The sequence below is a fragment of the Bidens hawaiensis genome, unplaced genomic scaffold (genome assembly GCF_021521415.1).
Source record: "Bidens hawaiensis isolate Kalapana, Puna unplaced genomic scaffold, B.hawaiensis_p1.1 tig00004357_1, whole genome shotgun sequence".
In the NCBI taxonomy this organism is placed as follows: domain Eukaryota; kingdom Viridiplantae; phylum Streptophyta; class Magnoliopsida; order Asterales; family Asteraceae; genus Bidens; species Bidens hawaiensis.
This window is the reverse complement of record NW_027491262.1, coordinates 549,699-574,711: the sequence shown is the minus strand read 5'-3', so window position 1 is coordinate 574,711 and position 25,013 is coordinate 549,699. Positions and strand designations below refer to the sequence as shown.

General features: G+C 35.0%; 2 protein-coding genes and 1 pseudogene across 2 annotated transcripts; 2 read left to right on the top strand and 1 right to left on the bottom strand.

The window, feature by feature from the left end:
* Positions 1-1,326: 1,326 nt before the first annotated feature.
* On the bottom strand, positions 1,327-1,953 carry LOC143626366 (uncharacterized). Its single transcript, XM_077096486.1, has one exon. It carries the CDS (start codon positions 1,951-1,953, stop codon positions 1,327-1,329), a length of 627 nt encoding a protein of 208 aa, XP_076952601.1.
* A 9,631-nt stretch (positions 1,954-11,584) lies between these two features.
* On the top strand, positions 11,585-13,711 carry LOC143626365 (putative pentatricopeptide repeat-containing protein At3g47840). The gene has a single exon (XM_077096484.1). The coding sequence runs from the start codon at positions 11,585-11,587 to the stop codon at positions 13,709-13,711; it is 2,127 nt and encodes a 708-aa protein (XP_076952599.1).
* Positions 13,712-21,621: 7,910 nt separating this feature from the next.
* On the top strand, positions 21,622-23,702 carry LOC143626364 (AAA-ATPase At3g50940 pseudogene; annotated as a pseudogene).
* The last annotated feature ends 1,311 nt before the right edge of the window (positions 23,703-25,013 follow it).

Genomic DNA, 25,013 nt, shown 5'->3' with positions numbered 1-25,013 from the left:
TGAAGATGTATAGGGGCATGAGAAGCGGAATGTCATTCCGTTTTCTTTGCAAAATGTTTGAAAAGGATGATTAGAATATTCTTTCCCATTATCACATTGAAATTGCTTAATTTTTCGTTCAAATTGGGTGTGAATCAAGGTTGAGAGTTGTTTAAAAATTGTATAAACTTGGGATTTGTGGTTAATGGGATGTGTCCAAAGAAAGTATGTGAAATCGTCAACAAACAATATATAGTAACGGTGACCCCCGGTACTGATAATCGGGGAGGTCCATAGATCACTGTGTAATAAATCAAATGGCATAGAAGTATAAGTGTTAGAATTAGTAAATGGAAGTCTAGTACTTTTACCAAAAACATATGATTGACAAAGTTTGGAATTAAATTTATTGCAATGAATATAACTAGACTTATTAAGAAATTTCAATAGATTTGATCCCGGGTGGCCCAAGCGTTGATGCCACACGTCTTGTGAAAGAGCAGCAAAGGAGGATGCTGAGCGGATCTTTGAGAGAATTTGAGGTGTGAGAGGGTAGAGATCCCCGGAGCTATTGTTGCGTAGGATACGAGCCTTGGTCTTGAGATCCTTCACAAGAAAACCATACGGGTCAAATTTAATAGATACTTGGCTGTCGGTTGTGAGACGACGAACCGACAAAAGATTTTTAATAATATTAGGGGCGAGAAGGACATTATTTAATTTTAGGGGTGGATAGGGTGGGTTAAGGGTTTGATTGCGTTGTCCGATCACGGGAATAGTATTACCGTCGCCCACAATAATATTGCGTAAAATGCCATTATTAAAAAAAGACGTAAAGTTACCTGGATTGTTTGTCATGTGGTTCGATGCACCAGTGTCCATGAACCAAGGTTGCTCCGGAGGGTTGAGAGCCATTGTATGCAGTGCTTGTTCAATGTCAGTAGGAGTATAACCCATGGGATAAGCTTGAGCGGGTTTTGCTCCGAGAATACCTTGACCTGAGGATGGTGGTTTGCTAGCGGTCGGATATGGGCAAGGCGGGGAGGCAGCCCATTGTTGCCATTGGGATTGGGCCGGACCCATGTTGGGCCAGTAACCGAGAAAAGGAGCCCATGGAGTGTATGGCTGAGGAGAAAAGGGAGTTGCCCGTCCTCTGCCAAAAGAACCTCGCCCACGTCCTCTGCCGCGTCCGCGATTGCGTCCCCGGGCGCGTTCAGATGTCGGATCGGTCCTGTTATGAGGGCTGTTGTCATGCTATTGCGGATCCGACCTCGAGGCCGAAGCCTGGAGAGCCGACCCGGCTGTTTAAGCGGCTTGGAGAGCATGGCTGTTCATCTCAAATTCTTCTTAACACAAGCGAGAACGGGTTTTGTTGAAGTCCGGTAGAGGATTGGTGGAGCGTATAACTGTTGCAATCGTCCGGTATTGTTCGATTAACCCACTGAGAACTTGCAGCACCAACTGGGTCTGTGACAACGGCACATCAACATTATACAATTGATAAGCTATTATCTTTACCTCTTGACAATACGCAGCCATGTCTTTGAAGCTTTCGAGACTCGTATGTGTGAGCTTTGATTGGAGATGTAGTGCTCGAGAACTTTTGTTATCTTGAAAGAGGTTTTCCAAAGCAATCCACGCGTCATAGGCCGTGGTATTCTTCTTCATGACGGTTTGTATGAGGTCGATCGAAAATGTTCCATATATCCACTGTAGAACAATGACGTCAAGCCGTTTCCAGGAATCTTCGGGTGGTGGGGTGGCCGGATCTTTGTCTCTGTCCGTCGCCGGTGGTGTAGAGGAGGAGGAAGTTGTCACCCGTGGTTCAAGGTGGTCGGCTACGAGATAGGCTGTGTAGTGGATTTTGAACAACTCCGACCATGTTACATATTGGGCACTTTCTTTGTCCAAGGTGATTGTGATGAAGTTTTTGATGTTGGACACGGTTATGGCTTGATGTATTTTGGTCTCCATGATCGAAGGGAGAGGAGAGGAAGATTGTGCGGAAGGGTGGAGGGAGGAGAGAGGAGCCGCTGATGAAGAGAAGATCAGCTAGGGTTTGGAGAGGAAGTTAGGCTAATGATACCATGATAGAAATTATTATCCTTCGAATTCCTCTCATTCATTATCTCCCTATATATACTGATTACAAAGTATATCTCCTATTTTGAGATAAGAATTACAAAGATTATGATAATTCTAAACAATATTTGACATATAATATAACTCTATTAGCTTGATTTTCAAATATTAGTTATTTATTTATTTTCATTTTAATCGTTTTTTATTTTATAGGTTTCTCAATATTTTGCATTCACATTCACACCAAAAAGATGAAATAGTTAATTTTTTTTTATAATGTTAGTTCTTAAATTATTTATAATGTAATTCGATTTTTAAAACGGACCCAGTATGATGGCATTGCCTATTAATAAATCAATTTTATTATTTAAATCACTAAAATATTTAAAATTATTATGTTTTCGCACTCTATGAATCATACTAATCTTCTTCTTTGCAGGCAATAAAATGATTTCAATTCTATGTTTACATGTTCTAATTAAATTACGTATTTCAAAAATGCTCTAAATTCAAATAGTATTTAATTTTGGTTTAGTGTTGCTTCATCTTTAACTATATATCCAAGTGAAAAGAATCGTTTGGACCCATTCATACTGTTGAATTGGTCACACACAAGTTAACGTTATTATAGAATAAACCTATGCAATTAATGTTTAAATAGACAACTCTTACTTTCAAAATAAATATAATCTAAATTGAAGCTTTATAAAAGTATATATGATTAGTCATATGTTTGTAACCTCTATGAACAGTACAGCGACTATCAAGTAAGGAACATGTCCAGGGATGGTTTGAGACTGAATTATTTTGGCCGAAAAATGGTACATGCACATTGGGATTAGTGTATAGAGCGTCCCTTTCGCCAAGAAGGCAAAGTGAAGCCGATATTTTAGGGTGTTGTCGTGGATAATGCATGAGCACGTACGTCTTTTGGTGGTGGGAGAATGCTACGTGCCAAAAGTTTTGAAGATCCTATATATACAATTGTGTTATAACACTTAGGTTGATTGACTACTCATGTATCTCATCCGAAAAGCCTCAACAATTAAGGAAATTCGTGCAACGAAAGTACTTGCACTTTTAGCGTAGAGTTTATCGTAGTTCTGTTCACCTATAATGAATCTATGATAGAAGGAAACTGGTTACTCATATTAGTAAGCCAGACAATATAGATAGCCTTAAGGTAATCGAGGTGCCACGCAAGGACTTCGATAAGGACCATGTGGCATTCTTCATTAAAAGGTCCGCTAAATTATATAAAATGACTATTTTACACTTAACAATTTTATTAAAAAAGTATATGTAAAACCGTACCCTCATCTTTTCGAATATTCATGGAATTCACAAACCGACAAGCCATGAGGAAAAAAAAGATGATTATTGCTTGTGGGCCTGTGGCTTAGAAAAAACTATTACTTTCTCATGCTTCACTAAAAGTCTAAAAACAACCATCTCAATTTCATTGCAAAAATTGGTGTTATAATATAAACTAGTTGGCTCGCCCGCTCTCCGCGGCGGGGGCAATTTCGGGCATGGAATTGCCGGTTATTATTTTTTCTCTGTAACTGCTAGTGTGTAGGGAAAACGTAAAGACCTAACATCCGCATACATAGTTTTACATGAAAAAAACTTACATGAGCAACTGATTTCTTAGTTAAAATATGCATAGAAAGTTTAGTTACATGATATCTAGCCGAAGCATACATAACTTTGTTACAAAATGTTAAACCTAACAGTTATATTGCTACTGACTTCTTGCTTAAAATATGCATTGAGAGTAGATGAAGTGTATCAAAATGCTAAAGCTGATGGATATAGAGCAGACGGAGCATACAAAATGTTAACGGCGGCATTCTTACCTAACGAAGCATACACAACTTCGTTAAAGAAAGGCTATCGAAGTGTTTTTGCCGTTTGATTATTGGGCACGTGGAAGTAGCTGAGGTCCTCTTTTTTGTTGTGTCAGATCTACTTTTTAGAACTGTGGTGTGTATTTTCTTAGCTATTATTTCGCTGATGCGTCCAATGTGTGTGACCTCTAATATATTAGTTAATCAGTGCCGGTGATCTTGAAGCTAATTAAAGCTGTTTCCTAACAAACAATTCATGTAGATGTATGCTTTTGCTATATTTGTAATTGGTAAAGTTTACTTACCATAGCACATGCATTAGTTTAAAGTTGCTACAATATTATGAGAATAGTAAGTTCAAAATTTAAATAATAGTATGGGATAAAAAATAAATGGGGAAAGTGAATACGGTGCTGTCGCACGCCTAAGCTTAGACGAAAAACTTCTCAAAACTACGTCGTTTTGATTAAAAAACATCTAAAAATAGATTATTTTATTTTGGTATGTCACCATTAATTCAGTGAGTTTATATATAGGTCAAATACCAAAACTCAAATAACATAGAGTTCAAAAACTTGAAAGCCATATGTTCAAAAAAGTTCAAAGCTTAAAACGTACAGTTAACTAAATTAACTGATAGCCCACGACTTACCAAAAAGAAACTAAAATAACATAGGTTTAGAAAGGTTCTGGGAACTCAACAAATAGCCCCATGAACTTAACAGCACTCATATTACGAGTTTAAAAATTATGAGAACATAACAGACAAGTCAAAGTTAAGATTACTTCCCACAAACTAAACTAAATCAAATTATAGTTTAAAAAACATGAGCATCTTCAACTGTTCATAAAAGTATTCTTCAACTGTTCATAAAATTATAGATGAAATGAACTCATTGAATTAATGGTGGCATACCAAAATAAAATGATTTATTTTTAGTTGTTTTTTAATCAAAACGACGTAGTTTTGAGGAGTTTTCCGTCTAAGCTTAAGCGTGTGACAGCACCGTATTCACTTTCCCCAAAATAATAACATGTGCAACAGGGTTTAAATATTTTGTCATTGACATTTATTATTTATGGATGGACCCAAACAAAAAATTATATATATATGTATGTGCACACACACACATATATATATATATATGTATCTATATATAATTTTGAATCGAATCGAATAATAAATCATAAATTCGTATTCGATTACTATACTCGAATACGAATACAAATCGAATAGAATTCGAATTTTTTGAAAACGAATTCGAATCTTAATAATCGAATTAGAATCGAAACGAATTTCAAATGTTTCGAATTCGAATAAAATTATGAACACTCCTGCATATTACCACCATCATGAATTTCTATGTTTCAACTTCATATTTTCATAAGACTATTTGTCGTGAAGAATGGCTAATTAATAAAAGGTAATGACACATCACTGTTATGTAAACAGTTGGACATTAAATAACCCATAAAACATGTATAATTGGGAGGGTTAGCTAACCAAGTTATAATACAAAAAAGAACCATATTTATCATTGCATCACTCACAACGGTCTAAAGATCCAAAAGAAGAATTGACCGGCCTCACTGGAACGACGTGGAAGAGGATGGCGCCCTCTTTCACTTGACTGTAATGTATTTGTTAGGATTAAACGCACACACGAAACTGAACACACACACGAAAGCAGTAAACGAACACGAGGATTTAACGTGGTTCGGTCTAAACTGACCTACGTCCACGGGTGGCAACTAGGTATATCTTTATTGAGTGACCAAATATTACAAGTACATAATGTTGTTTATATAGAGACTGAACTAGGGTTAGTAAATTATTATGCAAGAAATCTAAACCGGGCCGGGCTTGGGCCCGACCGCCCACACCCGTCTCCTCTTTTGACTTCATATAATAAACCGGGCCAACAAGGCCTACGAACCCAACAATCTCCCACTCGGAGGCCTTGAGTACTCTCGTCTGCACTCCTGATTGTACTTCTGTAATCTGAACATTAAACTTCTTCTAGTTGCCACCGCCTTCTCATCAATTAACCAGAAGGCCCGTTGAAGCTCCCCGGAGCTCCAACACGTCAGTCACGGCTGAAACTGCCCCTGACCCATTCTCTGTCCCTACCGGCTCCCACTGTAACGAACTACCGGATCCTGAGATAACCTGAGAACAAACACTCTCCATATTCAGCAAGTAATTCATTGGAGAGACTTTTACAGCTGGAATACTGGTTTTCTTAATCCACTGTCGACCTGGAACTGTAACTGAAACACGATCTGTGCTCCCACTGTCACGATGTCCCCCAACTGATTTAACCTTCCTAGCTCGTTCATCCTGAATCTTCACTTTGGCTCTGGGTTTGTTACTTGCAAAACGAACCTTCTTCTGCCCACGAGATTCTGTGAACCGGATTTTGTCATTCACCAAAACTGGATCCACTCCTTTTGATGACATGCCGACCATATACAATGAACCCATTTTCTTTCCACGAGCAACAACGAGATTCCCTTTGACTAATTTCCACTGCCCATTCCCGAACTTAACATCGTGCCCTTGGTCATCCAACTGCCCAACTGAAATCAAACGTTTCTTCAAACTTGGAATAACCCTCACGTCTTTCAAAGTCCAAGAAGTACCGGCTGAAGTTATCAAATCAACGTCTCCCATACCCGTAACCTCTAAAATATCATCATTCGCTAGTCGAACCTTTCCAAAATCCCCAAATTTAAGATTCTTCATCGTTTCACTACAGTGAGTGGCATGAAACGATGCACCAGAATCCATCACCCAAGCATCAACGCTACTCTCAACACTACAAACCAAAGCCTCATCACTACTGACCCCGTCATCTGTGTCGTCTTCTGTAACTTTCACCTCTTTCTTACCATTCGGACACTGATTCCTGAAGTGTCCTTTCTCTTTACAACCCCAACATTCAATATCCTTACGAGTCTTAGACTGACTCCTCTTCCTGCTCCCACTGCCTCGCTGTTTTCCCCTACCTCTACCTTCTGTGACTAGCATATTGCCTGATGATTCACCTGAACTTCTGCGTCTTGAATCTTCTCCCAGAATCAGATCTCGAATCCCATCGAAAGTAATATTTGTAGACGAACTACAAACTGCAGTCACTGTTTGCGACCAACTGTCGGGCAAAGAGGATAATAACAAGAGGCCTTGAACTTCATCATCAAACTTAATGTCAACTGACACTAAGCGGGACAAGATCGAATTAAGATTATTGATATGAGTTGTAACTGACCCACCCTCTTTCATTCGAGTTGTCACTAGCTCTCTGATAAAATAGACCTTATTCGCTGCCGAAGGCTTCTCATACATGTTGGATAGCGCCTCCATCATACCACGTGCTGTGGTTTCTTTCATGATGTTAAACGCCACATCTTCCGACAACGACAAAGTAATACAAGCCCTAGCTTTCTTGTCTAACTTCTTCCAATCTGCTTCTGACAGCTTTTCTGGTTTTTCATCCTCAAGCACTACATCCAAGTCTTTCTGACAAAGTAGTGCCTCAATCTGCATCTTCCACCAACCGAACTTCTGTCCGTCAAACTTCTGTATCGAAAACTTTCCGTCTTCTGCCATAACAATGACTAAAACGAAAAACTGGATAAAAAACAGAGACAGACACAGCAACACGAGCCTGAACTTAACGACTGTTCAACTGAACTCTGTTAAACAATCAACCTATTTAACGTGCAGCGGAATAACGAACTGTAAATCAGAAACCGAAACTTTAAACTGAAACGATAAACCTGACAAACGCGGTTGGCACTGGTTCTAAGTTTCTTTAAATTTCTTCTGACTTGAAACTGTTCTTCAACGAAAATAGGATCTTGATTCGCTGGTTCTTTGCTTAGTCGGATATTGACCCAACTATTTATTTCTTGATGGTGGCTTGTGGTTGGCTTTCCTTATTTTTTTTCACGTGGGACAACAATAATTTGCAAGCACAAGAAACACAAATCAAATAATAATATTTGTGGTGATTGTTGTGTTCTCACGCCCACACCAAACTAAAGGAAAGTTAAATCTCAAATATTCTGGCTTTAAAAAAAAACAGATCGGGCTCCTACCTTGTTTTCACGGCCCAATGAGTATTCTCAATCCAACAAGCCCTTAATGTCTTTCTTGTTCACGAACACACTGCTCCTGCCCTAAACCTGACCAGACGGTCCTCAGATCTCAGGCGAGCGTAGTGTATGACTGCTTCCAAACAGAACCAACAAAAAACGCAGATCGCGCGGGCTGGGTTTAGTAGCGGCGAAACAACGGCGGAAACCCTAACGGCGATCGGAAAACCGTAGGCGGCGGCGGAACCCTAGCGCAGTAGGGTGGCGGCGGCTGGATGGTTTGGCGGCGACTCGGCTGGTTCAACGTGTTCTTCGCGTGATCTGAACCTAAGCTCTGATACCACTTGTTAGGATTAAACGCACACACAAAACTGAACACACACACGAAAGCAGTAAACGAACACGAGGATTTAACGTGGTTCGGTCTAAACTGACCTACGTCCACGGGTGGCAACTAGGTATATCTTTATTGAGTGACCAAATATTACAAGTACATAATGTTGTTTATATAGAGACTGAACTAGGGTTAGTAAATTATTATGCAAGAAATCTAAACCGGGCCGGGCTTGGGCCCGACCGCCCACACCCGTCTCCTCTTTTGACTTCATATAATAAACCGGGCCAACAAGGCCTACGAACCCAACAGTATTTGACGCCTAATATGCTTGCGTTGCCAACGGGTGACATCCGAAAAAACTCCACATCACTCGGTATAGAGTTAATCAAAATAAACATGATGCTAACAATCCAAAACAATATTGTTGTTTTGACGATGTAGATAGCCTGGAATAGATGCAAGAGTGTAAGAAAAGATGCAATTGTTTATAGACACCTCCAAAGACCAACTTCTAACATTTTTGTTGTATAATTCCGAACCACTCATGGGTAGGGTAGTTCATGATTGAAGCCATGGTGAATTCGAGTTTTTTGAACAACTCTACTCATGGGACTGTTAAACTTGTGGCTATGACGGACCAAAAATATCATTCAAAAGTGGTTTATTGTCATGTCAGGTTAGGTCTCGTGCCGACGACTTTATTAATTACATCAAGTTGGTCTCACTTTTACCTCTCTATGCATTTTATCTATACTATTTTCAATTGTTAATTTGCATAAAAATGACAAGTCGATGGCTATATTTGTTTAATTAGGACTCAATATATATATGGTCTTGTATTTTAGCGGATAAATGAATAGCTTAAAAATAAACTATACAATGATTATCTTAATTATGCAATCCAAATTATATATATTAAATGTGAGATTTCGGTTGTCTCACTAATCTCTACTGTTCTTAAAGCATAAACAGTTGGACACGTGGTGCGACTCCAGCCTTTTGTTCTCTTCTCAACCTTTCTTCAATCCAAGGCTTTTACGTTGATATTCGTCTCTATTCGAACAGAGATATTGGTATTTTCATTTTCGTTTAATCGTCGATGCCGTCGACTTTTAATCGTTTGTGAAATTTAACAAGTTAATTAAAGAGCTGTGGAACTACTTACCCGTGTTCAGCGGGTCATGCATAGTAACGTTATGACTCCAAGATCAGCAAATATAGTTTTTAAAAGATTGGGTTTTGTGATTCAAAAAGGGGTAGCGGCGCAGCTTGTTGCCCGCTTGCCTTCTGTTTCGATGTAATCCAATAAACAATCATATATTATAGAAGCAATTAGACAAACTAAAAAAAAATTAAAGACGAATTTGCTAACTATATATATATATATATGGCTTATATATATATATATATGGCTTTTTGGCCATCTTTAGATAGAAAGAACTCATAATCTTAGAACTTATGTTACTAAACCCTACCTAAGACAAGTTTGGTTATAGGAATATTGTCATATTCAATTAAATGAAGTTAGAGTTATCTTTAGGTTGTTGATTACCAATATGTTTATGACGGCATATTTACACTAAAACTAATTTAGGGTGTTGCAGAATGCTTATTAAATCGCTTATTCTTTTTTTTTTTCTTTTTAAATTTCTGTTATGCAGGTTAACATGAAGTTTTTTCCTCATGGCCCGTCGAGGACCTCTTATGCACATAAGTAGTTTGCCATTATAAATTAGTTGTTAGATATGTGTGTTCACTTTAGTGGCATTGGTTCATGTACTTAATTATTTGGTATGTATGTTTGTTTGGCGTACAGTAGGGATGAAAGTAGTAGTCAACTCAATCATCTGCAGCCTGCAGGTGATCTAAACAAAAAAAGCATGATTGATCATAAATGAAATCAAATAGAGGAAAATGTTACAAGTGGATGAGGTCACTAATTGTAAGTGTATCATGTTACTACTTATTTCTATTTTGATAACTTGTAATATACCATTTGAAAATATTCAAATTCTAAAGCATCTTTAATTCGTTGCCGGGAAATCATAGCTAGAATCAGCAGCCGCCACCACTGCCGACCCAAATTCACCACTGCTAAACTTGGGCTATTACATCGAAAGCTTATCACAATATTTATATATATATATATATCAGTTATATTGCGTACAATAACATCTCGAATACAGATTTGCATACGCTATTATTAAACTGTTACAAAAATGTAATATTCAACTACTAACAAGACACATCTATTGCAATCAGATTCAAAGAAGCAAGCGACACACATGCAACCCTGCCCTTGGATTCCATGATCACTCTTGCCGACCTGCTCGCAAAAGGAACGGAACACAACATGGTATTCATTACAAATTACAAAACATCATCCAACAGAATATTGATTTATAAACTGTTACAATGCACACTATCACTCTCTCACTGTGAGTATAAGCATAGTTAATACAACTTTGTTAATGTCTATCTAAATTATAGCATAGTCGTGTCGCATGTAAAACAAGTTTAACAAGCTTTGAGATGGATCGACCTCGGTATTATGTCTTATGCAATAAATGCAGCAACAAAGCAATTTGGCAGATGGGAGACTGAATCAAATCGAATTTATTCGAAATTGGTCCGTATTCGATTCAAATTCGAGTTTCAAATACGAATTGAATCGAATTTCGAATATGGTATATAATACGAATACGAATTCAAATCGAATAGTTCAACTTTTATTCGAATAAGAATAATAGCAAAAAAATAAATTATTCGGATTATTCGATTCGATTAACTTAAACATTCGTTATTCTATTCGATGAGCACCCCTAGTAATATGCAACCAGGCCATTGGCAAGACGAAAACAAGAGTCCTTACAGTCTCATACATTCGAAAATATTCAACATTTTGACTCGATACAGTAAACATAAATCCATCTCACTCACAAGTCACAACCATCATTTCGATTTTAGATCCTATTTTTGATTAACCATATTTTATTTATTTTTTTGTCTATTTAACCCTAATTTTAATTTTAAACAAATTCTTTTCAACGTTATTTTTTTAAAATTAAGATCAAGTTAGACGTCGCGTCTGTTTTACCTAGATTCTTCTAAAGGTTTCTTCTGTTTGATAACACTAGTTTGTTTCGGTAAACCACCATTATGTGAATTACGCCACACAACATCGACTTACTGGAAGCTTTCAGTATTTAATCATGTATGCAAAATAAGTTGACTAGCCATGTTTATATCCACCCGAATCCGCATCAGGCGATCATACACAACCTCATACATTCCTTATACTCAAACAATCAACCACCCATCAATTCAACAACCCCACAATGCCACCCAATTCAACATGTTCCAAATCAACACTGAGCTTAAAAGCCTTGTGAAATCAGGTAACTTGAGCCATGCACGCCAAGTGTTCGATGAATTGCCTCACAGAGATGAAGTAACATGGACGACCATCATTTCTGGCTACGTTAAGTCCTCGGATCCATCCGAAGCGTTATCGTTGTTTTCCGCCATGTGGGCTTGGCCCTCACAGCGAATGGACCCGTTTATACTTAGTTTAGCACTCAAAGCATGTGGTATAATATACAGTTCTAAACGAGGCGAATCGCTTCACGGGTACTGTGTAAAAACTGATTTCGTGAGTTCAGTTTTTGTGGGCAGTGCTCTTTTGGACATGTATATGAAAACCGGGAAAGTTAACGAAGGCTGTCGGGTGTTTAACGAGATGCCGATAAGGAATGTGGTTTCTTGGACTGCAGTAATAACCGGGCTGGTTCGTGCTGGTTTTAATATGGAGGGGATTTCTTACTTTGCCAACTTGTGTAGAAACAATATGACGTATGATTCGTATACCTTAGCTATTGCGTTAAAAGCGTGTGCTGACGCGTGTTTGATCCACACGGGTAAAGAAATACACGCGCAAACATTAAAGAAAGGATTTGAAACAACTTCATTCGTTGTGAATACTCTTACAACCATGTATAGCAAGTGCGGGAAAGCAGATTATGCGTTGTATTTATTTGAAAAAATCACAACGAAAGACGTGGTTTCGTGGACTACGATAATCACATCGTATGTTCAAACGGGTCAAGATTTTCAGGCGGTTGAAGCGTTCTTGCGAATGCGTGAATCAGAAGTTGTCCCCAATGAGTACACTCTTGCAGCAGTTATTTCTAGTTGTGCAAATATTGGAAATTTTGATTTAGGTCAACAGCTTCATGGTCATGTGTTGGTTAACGGGCTTCTGAGTTGTATGTCGGTCGGGAACTCGATAATGACAATGTATTCAAAATGCGGGATGTTAAGTTTATCTTCGATTGCTTTTGATGAAATGACCGAAAAAGATATTGTTTCGTGGAGCACGGTAATCGGTGGGTATGCGCAAGGAGGCTTTGGAGAAGAAGCTTTTAAATACCTTTCGTTAATGAGAAAAGACGGACCGAAACCAAACGAGTTTGCATACTCGAGTGTATTAAGTGTATGTGGAAATATGGCGATTCTTGAACAAGGTAAGCAAGTTCATACTCACTGCATTCGTGTCGGTTTGGATCATACGGCTATGGTAAGAAGCGGTTTGATTAACATGTATTCAAAATGCGGGTGCGTAAATGAGTCTTTAAACATATTTAACAAAGCAAAGCATAATGATATTGTGTCATGGACTGCGATGATTAATGGGTATGCTGAGCACGGGTCGAGTCAAGAAGCAATAGACCTGTTCGAGCAGCTCGTTAAAGTCGGTCTAACACCCGACACGGTCACCTTCATCGGTGTGTTAACCGCATGTAGCCATGCGGGCCTAGTTGACCGGGGCTTTCATTACTTCAACCAAATCACAAACTACAAACTTAAAGTATCTAAAGAACATTATGGCTGCATGATTGATCTCCTTTGTAGAGCGGGATGGTTACTTGAAGCTGAAAACATGATAGCCAACATGCCATATAACGTCGACGATGTAGTCTGGTCAACTCTTTTGAGGGCGTGTAGGTTACACGGGGACGTTGACTTAGGGGCGCATGCTGCGAAAAGGATTCTTGAAATGGACCCGAATTGTGCGTCGACGCATATAACGTTGGCGAATTTGTATTCGGTTAAAGGTAAGTGGAGGGAGGCTGCAGAAGTGAGGAGATTGATGAGGATAAAAGGTGTGATAAAGGAGCCTGGATGGTCTTGGATTAAGATTAAGGATTGTGTGTTTGCATTTGCAGCTGGTGATCATTCAAATCCTCAATGGGAAGATATGTGTTGCATATTGGGATTGTTGTCTTTAAAGGAACAAGTGTTTGCTAATGGAGAAAGTGTGTTAATTTATAACAATGTAGATGAAGTTGAGGAGGAATTTTGCTAGTGAGATTTTCAATTTTCTTGTGAAATGAAATTAAAATTTTTGCTAACTTCTGTCACATGTTTTATTTTCTTGATAATTTATTATTATTTATTGCAATTGCTACAACCATGGCAAAGCTTGTAACTGTAACAAACATATGTAGTTATTATAGGTTCATTTGGAATTTATGATGCCATTATATATTCTCTTTTAAGGATTCCAAAAAGAAGAGCCTAGTTATTTTGGTTTGCTAAGAAATAGCCACAAAACCAATTCATTTGTCTTCTCTTCGGGTGAAGTAACCATCACTCTTTTAAGGGGGAAAAAAAAAGTTTTATCGTCTTTCTCATTTAAAAAAAAAAGTAAAAACATAATATTGAAGGAAAAAAATTATTATGTCTTTTTATTTATTATTGTGTTTTTGTTATTTTTGTCATTGATTTTTTCTTTTTTCCTTAAAATTGTGTCTTTTTTTTTTGCTTGATATTGTGTTATGTTACTCAACATTGTATTATATTTTGTTCGAGATTTTGTTATATTTTACGATCTGTTGTATCTTTTTTAGTTATCATTGTGTTTTTTGTTTATTTTTGCCATTGTGCATTTTCGTCATTTTTTTTGAACGGGAACGACGGAGAAACATTTTAGTTTTTTATTTTTTTATTTTTATTTTAAGTTATAATTTTTTATTCTTTTTTAGAGTTTTTTTTTAACCAAAAATTCTTCTCACACTTCTCACTTTTGTTCCCCTTTACATTTTAATTTTTCCAATCTAAATGTATCGGCATTAAATAATTCTAAGGTATCTAAATGTATTGGTATTAAATAATTCTAAGATATCTAAATATATTGGTATTAAATAATAATTTCACGAAGCACGTCTAAAGAGACGGTAAAGACGTCGTTTTTAAGTTTTTTTTTCCAATGTTCAATTAATTTATTAGTGAATCAATATAAACTACAATTGTATGTAAATCACGAGTAAAAAAACAACTCATGAAAATCATAACTGTCACACACTTGAAATATATGTTGTTGAGAGCACTTAATGTAAATTATATACTAAATTGCCACACACTCGAAATGAATGTGTATATAAAATATTAAATATTTTCAAAGAACAATTATTAAAGAAAATCAGCAAGCCAATTCCGTGTAAGTGAGTCAGATTTACGTATCAAACTGATTAATTGTTGAAAACATGTTTTTTTTTCTATTTATATGTGCAACGCATATGTAAGTTTATATTAATTTATCAATAAATGAATTAAACATTGAAAAACAAACTTAAAATGTGTATTTACTCTCCCTTTATGCATATTTTGTTATATTAAACATTGAAAAAAAAACATATTCAAAGACTATTATAAAATTATAAACGTTTTTCATATACTAATTAACCATGACGCACGCTTATATATAGAGAGAGGTGTAACCGAATTACTAGGTGATGAGATAATGAAAAACGTTAATATCGATCACAATACTCAAGCAAATACATAATGACTAACACAAAAACTTAAGGATTAATAATTGATCAAATAGTAATTACTATATAGCATAATAAACTTGAGGAAAAGTTATTACAATACAAATTTATAAGTTGAAAACATATAAACTAGTAATAAATGTGTAATTGATATATTAAATATTTTCAAAGAACAATTATTGAAAAAAATCGATGAACCAATTCCATGTGAATGAATCAGATTTGCGTATCAAGCTGATTAAGAATTCAAAACATGTTGATTATCCAAAATAATAATTTGGATCATGTATTTAAAAAAGAAGTAATTTTAACCTTAGAACTGTTTTGATTGTACAAAATCATCTTTAGGTTACTTAGAAAAGGCTTTCAAATTTTAATATTTAAGGAATGAAGATATTAAATATTTTCATGAGTCGTATTCCTTATTTTTATCTTTGTTTTATTCACAAATGTTTATTTTTTCTTGTTTTTATACACATATAAATTTGATAAATAATGAATAGTAATTTTTTTTACATGGAAAGTTAATGTAACAACTTTTTGTAATTTATGGTTATAAAATGAAATGATTGAAAATTTAAAGAAATGGAGTGTGTTTTTTTTAAAAAAAATATATTTTAAAGATAGAGGAAAGTTTGATAGATTGATTATGAATGCTCTCTCTTAAAACATTGCAATGATTCTTGAAAAGTTAGATGGATGATCAGTGGTGGGTTTATTCTTTTTATAAGATGGTGAAAAAAAAATGATGAAATGGGCAAATGGGTGTTATGCCTTATTTTCCATTTTTAGTTTTAGGTTTACAAAAATATAATTAATTTATGAAAGGGAAGGTTAATAACTTCTTTTAAAAGAGTTTTAGTCTTTTTTTTTAATGTACATTTTTATTTATAAATAAAGAAAAAAAATTTTGGTTAATAACTTCCATTTGGTTTACCTAAATTACGAATACAATTACGATAGTGTTTTATGTCTCGATTAAAATTTTATGAGTTAACGCGTGCCAACACGAGTACGTGGTTTAATGATTTTATGTATACATTACAGTTCGGTTTAACGATCCCGCCATAACGTGCGGGTTGAAAATACTAGTTATATATTAAAAGACAAAATTTCCACTTTGGCCATCAAACTTTTAAAAACAAATTAATTTAAAACTTTTAGAAAGTTTAAAACTTTTCATTTTGGCCACCAAACTTTTAAAAACAAAGCTGAAAACTTTTAAATTTTCAACTTTGGCCACAAAAGTTACATCTTCTCAAACTTAAGCCATCTAGGTTTCATGCATTTATATTTTTGACACAATTTAGTATTCCAACTTTATTCACAAAACTTCTATTTTGATGATATCGTAATGAACCAGGTTATCGTCGTGTCCCCGCCATAACACACCAGTTTAAAACATCTATAGAGAGAGAGAGTTTGGATTCTATCGGGTTTTCCTACAAAATAACGGACGTAAGCGTTAGGATTCACTTGTGAATCAAATTCAAGCCGCCGCATCGCGGGTTCTTCAACTTGTTTCATTCTAAAAGCCATAGCTCCCCCATCATACAAGTTATGACTCTTATCTACCTCTCCATTATACACGTACAACATCAGATGAGTTAGAAGTCAAAACTTTGAACCCTTTCATACTTTCAAGTTTCAATATGTATTTAATCAAATGATACAGATATTAAAATAATTTAGTTTGTCCTTGTGGATGAAATTCCAATTCGGAACCAACAAAAAGATTTTTTAAAAACCTTAACTCCCTAAATGGTCATGTGTAATAGAGATTATAAAGGTATTATATGGATGGATAAGGCTCATACATCATCATCAGGGCATAATAGGGCGTAAAAATGGCATGACCGTTTTTACAATAAAGCTCATATGTGTTTTGAAGTCAGGCCGTCTTCGAAAATCCCTTAAAATTTGGGGCTCGGGACAAGTATAAAATGGGCCTGTGAAATCAGTTTTTTAATTATGTGATAAATAATTTGAAAATTTTACTAATTAAGTTGCATTTTCAAAGCCCGTTACGATATAAAGGAAATAATAATAATAATAATAAGAAGAAGAAGAAGAAGTTCCTAAAATAGCTCATATAAAACATAAAGAAGAGTTTTATTCTATAAAAATAATAACACCACCAATGAGGATTGAACAATGACCTTTGATTCCATAGACTACCACTCTTTTCATTTCATCGAAAAGTTTCATTTTGCATACTTAAAACAAAGTTATATATAAAATATACAAAATGTATTTTAACAATTGTAGGCCTCTTGGCATAATTAACCTGGGTCTGTCGTCCTCCGTTTGGGCTGACTCTTCTTGAAATGTAATGATTGCAAAGGGATTCTCCATCACACATGTTTTTTTACTTAGAAGGGTAATGATGATGTGACGAAAAGTGTCTCTTAGGGAGCATTAATTATTATTCCTAGCCTTATACACGGTTTTGATCCAACCTAAACCAAATGACAACGGTGCTCCGGTCTCAAATTATGTTTGATCAGGTCCACAATCATGAACACTTAATATGCAAGAGTTATTTATACTTGTTTCAAGTGTGATTTGAACTTATGATAAACTTAAGAGTTAAAGGCTTAAGATACACGATAATATCTCTAGGTTAAACAACTTTGGTGTGCATGTTATATCTTACTTTTTCTATATTAGGTGTTGGACATAAACTCTAGAAAATTAGAATAGTCTTCTAAAATGTGTCAATAGTGACTTTTTAGTGAGCAATAGCCATCAAGTAATTGTAACTAAATATTGCAAGTTGTCCACACCGACTATCCAATCTATCACTAAACAAAATTTCCATAAAAAGTTGTGCTTTTTAAGGCACGTTGAAAGTGTGTTTGGTAAGGGTGGATCGAGAAGCATTTTGGTATGTGCCATTCATCCTGATTTCATATCCTGTTGGCTTTATTTGCCTTCGTTCTTCGGGATCTCCATGGTAGCTACCTCGTTTGGCTTCATTTTGGCGGTACCAGTGAACCTGATGGTCACCACAAGACCACACCTTCCAACCTTACATTTTTTGAGCGGTACTAATTTTTCGTAAAATATTATTTCTTTTCGTCTTATAATTTGTTAACTATACTATACTTCGTCTTATAAATAGTAGCCACCCATTTTTGAATTCATATAATCTACATATCTATATGTGGGTCCCACTTTATTATTTAGTTACATACGAAACTCTTTTCAAAAGTCAAATTTCGGAAAATATCTCAATAGTTAACAATCTCCCAAATCAATATTATTGAATTAAGATCAACACCCTTTTTAAAGTCCAATTGAATTAAAATTAACACTCTTAAAGTTCAATGAAAAAAATCTACCTCTAGCAAGTATATAAGTTTCCATTTTTACAATTTTCACTTTATGAATGATAAAATGAAAAACATGTTGTTGGTGGGAATCAAACTCATTACCTTACTTTTAAAATGTTTGTGACTCACCAACTTAACTAAAATGAATTGATGATAACCTTCTCTTTTTTCTTAATTGGTAAAGATTCACAATATTCCATTTTTATGTTCTAATACAAATACAAATTATTCTTACTAATCTATGTATTTTAGAAAATTATTCATATCTTATGAATTAATAAGATATGCTATTATACATATTATTCAGTTTAACTTTTTTGTTATATTTTTTACCACCCGTGTATCACACGAGCTATATCCTAGTATCCCAATAATTCAACAATCTCCTAAACGAATAAGGAAATAGAAAAGTTGTCATGGTAAGGTTATGCCACAGTGGCTTACGGTCCAAATCACGTTACACGTCCAGAAATGATTACACGGAATTTATTAGCCTGTAATACACAAGGCTCATGTAGATCAGACGTTCTGTGTCCTGTGTCCAAGTAGAGATGATTGTGCACGAATAAAGCTCGCGGCCAATACCATATTTAGTATTACCCCTCTTTATTGAAGATACTTGACATGTAGTGCTCACCTAAAGTGTGACTATATTTTGAGAAATAGTTATGATATTATGAAAGATGTAACCTTACAATTTTCATGAGGGTGATTTTAAATGGACCCCTCTAAATTAGAGGTGCACAAACCGGTTTAGATCAAAACCGGTTTGGGTTAAAATCAGTTCGGTTTGGTCAACAAAAGTCAAAACCGGTTTATGATCGGTTTCGGTTCGGGTTGAAACCGGTTTATTACAATGTTAAGATCGGTTTTGGTTCGGGTTTTGACCGGTTTTTGCCCGGTTTTGGCCGGTTTCGGTTCTGTTAACCGGTTTGGAACCGGTTTTTGGTGGAGAAAATTACAAACCAGTTCCGAACCTACGATGTCAGTATGTTCCAAACCGGTTTCTACATGATCGGTTTCAAACCGGTTCGGTTTCGGTTCAATTAACCGGTTTATTTGCCCACCTCTACTCTAAATCTAGAATACACCACTACTTTTAGTCACTTAAATTAAACTTTCAAATAATATATTTAGCTTATGCTAATGCTGCTGCTTCTGTTGTATACTTGTATAATAAATTTATTTTAAGCTTTTTAGTTAACTTTTGTTTTGTTATTTTTTTTTCATATGAAATAATATTTGTTGTTCTTTAAACGAGTGCGGTTTTTCTATTCTTTAGGATTTAAAATAGAGCTAATGTTTGTCCTCATCATGCTATGAGTAAAACTAATATCGTGTTTTGTAATACAGAATTTTCTTTTATGCTCTTTTTTTAATAAGAAATATTGTTTCTGAAGATTTATTATTTAGATTAGTTAATTATGTTTGTCTAAACAAAAAACGTTATACAATATTTCAATTTAATTAAACTATTTATGATAAAAACACAAAGAAAATTTAGAGCATTCACATCATATCCCATATTCGGTATTCCCAACCCTACTATTAAATTTAGTGGAAAATGACCAAAAATAAGATAGGAAATAGCCTTCCATCCCATCCCGCATCTTCATTCTCATCCCCTATATTTTTATAGGAAAACCATCCAAACCCTGAATTTATTATCACTAGCCATCTCTCATATTTATTTTTTAATATAATTTTATGAACGGATGTTATTGGAAGAGAAAGGGAATAATAAAAAGAAAAATAAATAAATATCATTAATGAATTGAGATAAATATTAAAGAATAAAATATACGAGTTTCTATAAGTGATAAAACAAATTTAGAAAAAACATGATTTAGTTTAATTTTAGGTGATGGGAGATAGGATGTGAATGCTCCGTGACTTAAATTTTAGTCAACAATACTAATAATTTAAAATAGTAAAAAGAAAAGGTTAAAATGATAACTTAGTTTTATATAGTTAGATAAATAGTAACTAGCTAGATAAGGCCACACGTTGCAGCATGCATAAAGTTTTTCGATTTACATGTACTCGTTATAGTAAACGAAAAAGAAACTAGAAAATTTAGTCGTAATATAACTAAAAGTTTATCAAAACGTGTTTGGTTTGCTGCTTATATTTATTATGTAGGGTCAAAAGCTCATCCGATGCAGCAAAAATCTAAAAATAAACTAAAAAAATATAAAGTGTTAGGTTAATTGGTTAGGTAAGTATGTGTGTCAATTAACAAAGAATAAAAAAATTAATAAAATAAAGGATAAAAAGATTTTTTTTAAAGAAAAACAGAGAAAAAAAAGACTTTTTAATTAAAATTAAATATTTATTCAAGTGGGTTTCATTATTAATAGTATTTAAAATATACTATTGTTGAAATTGATAACAAAAGGGCAAATAATTAATTTCCTAGAGTGATTTGATATATGTGACATTAAGTTTACATGGAAAAATAATATTAACAAAATCATTAAATTTGTGATAATCTGATTTTTGATAACTAACTTGCACAAACAACCATGTACAGTTATACACCACCTACCTCATAATTTAATTTAACAACACCCATTTCTAATTTTCCCTTCAATGCAAGTATTCTATGATTTCTATCTGTTGATAGTGTATAACAATTGTTTTGTATACATAATTTTAGATTTCGATGCACTTGATGCAATAAACGAAAGAAAAAACTTAAAAATATAGTCGTCATATAACTAAAAGGGTATCAAAACACCCTTATATTTTTATTATGTAACGTTCGAACCCGGTTGTTACGACGATACGAAATGAAAATATAATACCTAAGAAATATAGTGTTCCTTTAGTTGATTTGTTAAATATGTTTATTAAAAAACAAAAAAAGAAAAAAGAAAAAATCAAAAAGAATTTAATACAAATTAAGTTTTATACTCGATTTATCTTGTCATGTGGACCATAAGTATCAAATTCTTTATATTACCCATCTATGTATCACATGTCGTACCATATACATTAAAATTTATATTGTAGGCGAAATTAGTAATTATTTATTACTAGCTTTTATTATTATTATTATTGTTATTATTATTATCCAAAGGAGACAAAATATTTATTTTTATACAGAGAAAAAGTAATGGAAAAAAGTTCATAAATTTGATACAATATTATTAATTATTGTAACTTTATGAAACAAGATTGCAATTTCTAGATACCATCACATACGTCAAATTGCCATCAGACCTTATATTCAAAGTAAACGAAGTCAACACCCACCCCACTCTATAAACATCACATTATTTCAACAATAAAACAACACACACACACACACATTCATCTCAATTTCCTTACAAACCACCCCTAAATCCCCCCCTTTCATTTCCACAATGACTTCCTCAACCGAATCGAAAATCGCAATCGCGAAAACTGTTGTTTCCACCATCGGATCCGTCGCTGCGGCTGCCATGGTGGCCCGCAGCGTCGCACACGATTACTTGCCCCCCGAGTTACAAGACTACTTTTATTTCGGCCTACGCAATTTCATCAACAAGTTGTCTAGACAACTAACATTAATAATCTACGAGCACGATGGGTTTCGTGACAACGAGATATATAACGCGACACAACTTTACTTATCGACGCGTGTGTCCCCCGACATTCAACGTTTGATGATCACGAAAAACCCTAGTGAGAAAAACATTAATGTGGCTATGGAAATTAACGAAACATATACCGATGTTTACAATGGTGTCAAGTTCACGTGGTCTTTGGTTTCTAAGAAGACGGCTACACGTGAATATTTTAACCATGACGAAAACGGGTCGTCTAGTAGATCCGATAAACGATCGTTGGAGCTCGTGTTTAACCGAAAACATAAAGATCTCGCGTTAAACGAGTATATACCGTTTATTATCAACGACGCGAAAGCTAGGAAACTAGAGGAGAAAACGGTGAAGTTATTCACGGTTGATTCGAGGATGGCGTACTCGAGCCATCCGACGGTGTGGACGTCGGTCAATTTAGACCACCCCGCGACGTTTGCCACGTTGGCAATGGATGCGGGTGTGAAGGAGATGGTGATTAAGGATTTGGACCGGTTTGTGGAGAGGAGAGAGTATTATAGGAAAGTCGGGAAGGCGTGGAAAAGAGGGTACTTGTTGTATGGTCCACCCGGGACTGGGAAGTCGAGTTTGATTGCCGCAATGGCTAATTATTTAAATTTTGATATTTATGACTTGGAGTTGACTGACATTAGGTCAAACTCCGAGTTGAGGCGATTGCTGGTGGCTACGGCAAACCGGTCAATATTGGTGGTTGAAGACATTGATTGCTCGGCCGAGTTGCATGATCGAGCCGATGCACAAGCGGCTAAAGTTATGGCTATGGCTAGAGGAAGTCATCGGCGAGGGTTTCATGAAGAAAATAAGGCCAGTAATTATTATTATTATTATTATTATTATTATTATTATTATTATTATTATTATTTTTGTGATTATTTAATGTGTGATTCAACATTAATTATCCTTCATTATTATTTGTTGTTAATTGATATATGTGTTTAAAAATTAATTTTGGTCTCTTTATTACAAGATGGTTTAATTCTCCTCACTTGTTTTTTTGCTATTAATAATTGAAATTTATTATTTAAATAAATTTGGTGTAATAGATAATAACAATAAAAGGTAATGCATTGATTATGAATATGATGATGATGTTTTTTTTCCTTAATTAGGTGACGTTATCGGGGTTTCTGAACTTTATCGATGGTTTATGGTCAAGTTGTGGTGATGAAAGAATTATTATATTTACCACAAACCGAAAAGACAAGCTGGACCCTGCACTTCTTCGCCCTGGTCGCATGGATGTTCACATTAACATGTCATACTGCACCCCATGTGGGTTCAGGTTGTTGGCTTCTAACTATCTTGGTATCACCGAGCATAAAAAGTTTGAAGAAATTGAGGATTTGTTTGGGAAGTTGGAGATAACCCCCGCCGAAGTAGCAGAGCAGCTACTTAAGGACGGTGATCCTGACATTGCTCTTGGTGGACTCATTGAGTTTTTTGATGTGAAGAGGAAGGAAAATGGAGAGGCGAAAGCAAAGGCAGAGGCAAAAGCAAAGGAACTAGAAGAATTGGCCGCAAAAGCAATCAAAGAGACGCAACAAAGTGAAAAGAATGAAATTGTTGCGCAGTTAATCGAATAAGAGTTTTACATGTTAGGTATTTTGGAAAAACCTGAGTTTCGTAATCATAGATATTATACAATATTTTATTATGTTTATTGATATACAACTTTAAAGATATATTTTAACAATGTAACCTCATTCTAGTTTTATGCCAATTTCCTTGGATCATAATAAGAGACTAAGTAATCAAAATATAGATTTGCTTGTCTTAGCCCAATCAGATTAAAAAAGCAAGTTGGGCTGGGCTAGAAGTGTTGTTATATTTAAATAAAGAGTATATTATGAGGTTTTATTTTTTAATTTTTTTCTTTTTTTTAAACGACCAACAAAATAGTTTTACCAATAACTTAAAAATAGTTTACAAACCGGGCCAAGAAGTTGCTAGCCACTGCCAATCATTCCACGATACCAACATCTCTCCCAATTTATTTTTAACCCAAAGATAACTAAGTGTATTAACTTTCACCACGCTCTCTATCGAAACTGCTTTATCATTGAAAACCATATCATTGAACACCTTCCATATACACCACACCGTAACTAGACAATGGCATGAAATACCTTCTCCTCTCTCCTTGGAAATTTAGTGTATTTATGAAAATCCAAAAGGCCGCGAAAGCTAAAAGCAAAGCAAAAAAAAAAAAAATGGAATACTGCACCACAATGATATTACCTGCCAAATCGTTTGCGCCAAACCTCAAGCCACAAAAAGATGTTTGGCCGTGTCTTCCATTTCTGCTCAAGTCGGGCAACTTAGCGAGATCACACTAATATTTCTTCTAACCAAAGATGTCATTACGGGTACTCTATTCAACTCGGACTCGCCATGCTAAATTCCTACCTTGTCCGGAACCCAATTATTCCAACCAAACTAAACTTGCAGTCTGGTTAGTTAACACTTACCTCCTGTATTTTATGTTTCAAATATTCATATTTTAAAGAAGTTTCTTATTTGGTGCTAAATTATTAATTAGTTTTAATTACGTGTTCACAATTATATCCTACAATGTAACAGTAGTTAAAAATCCTAACAGAAGAGTTTTGTAAACACTTCCATCATTTAATAGGCATTGTCCCTTATAAGTTATAATCCTTGTAATAGACAAGCCCGTCTTCGAGATTTCAAGAGCCCTGACAAGTACTAAAAAATGAGGTCTTGTATATAATTATTCTCCCAAAAAACGCAATTTCTAATGCTGAGTAATTATTTTTTCTAAACGGGCTAATAGCCTAATCGCGGTTTAACGAATGAGTATTTTAAATTGCTAGTTTAAAGTGGCCCATTCTCAATTATGGGTTTAATGTAGGCTTTATTTAGTGGGCTTCTCT

Excerpts from the sequence above, each read along its gene's own strand:
- LOC143626365 (XM_077096484.1), top strand. The coding sequence starts at position 11,585 with ATGTTTATATCCACCCGAATCCGCATCAGGCGATCATACACAACCTCA.
- LOC143626366 (XM_077096486.1), bottom strand. The coding sequence starts at position 1,953 with ATGGAGACCAAAATACATCAAGCCATAACCGTGTCCAACATCAAAAAC.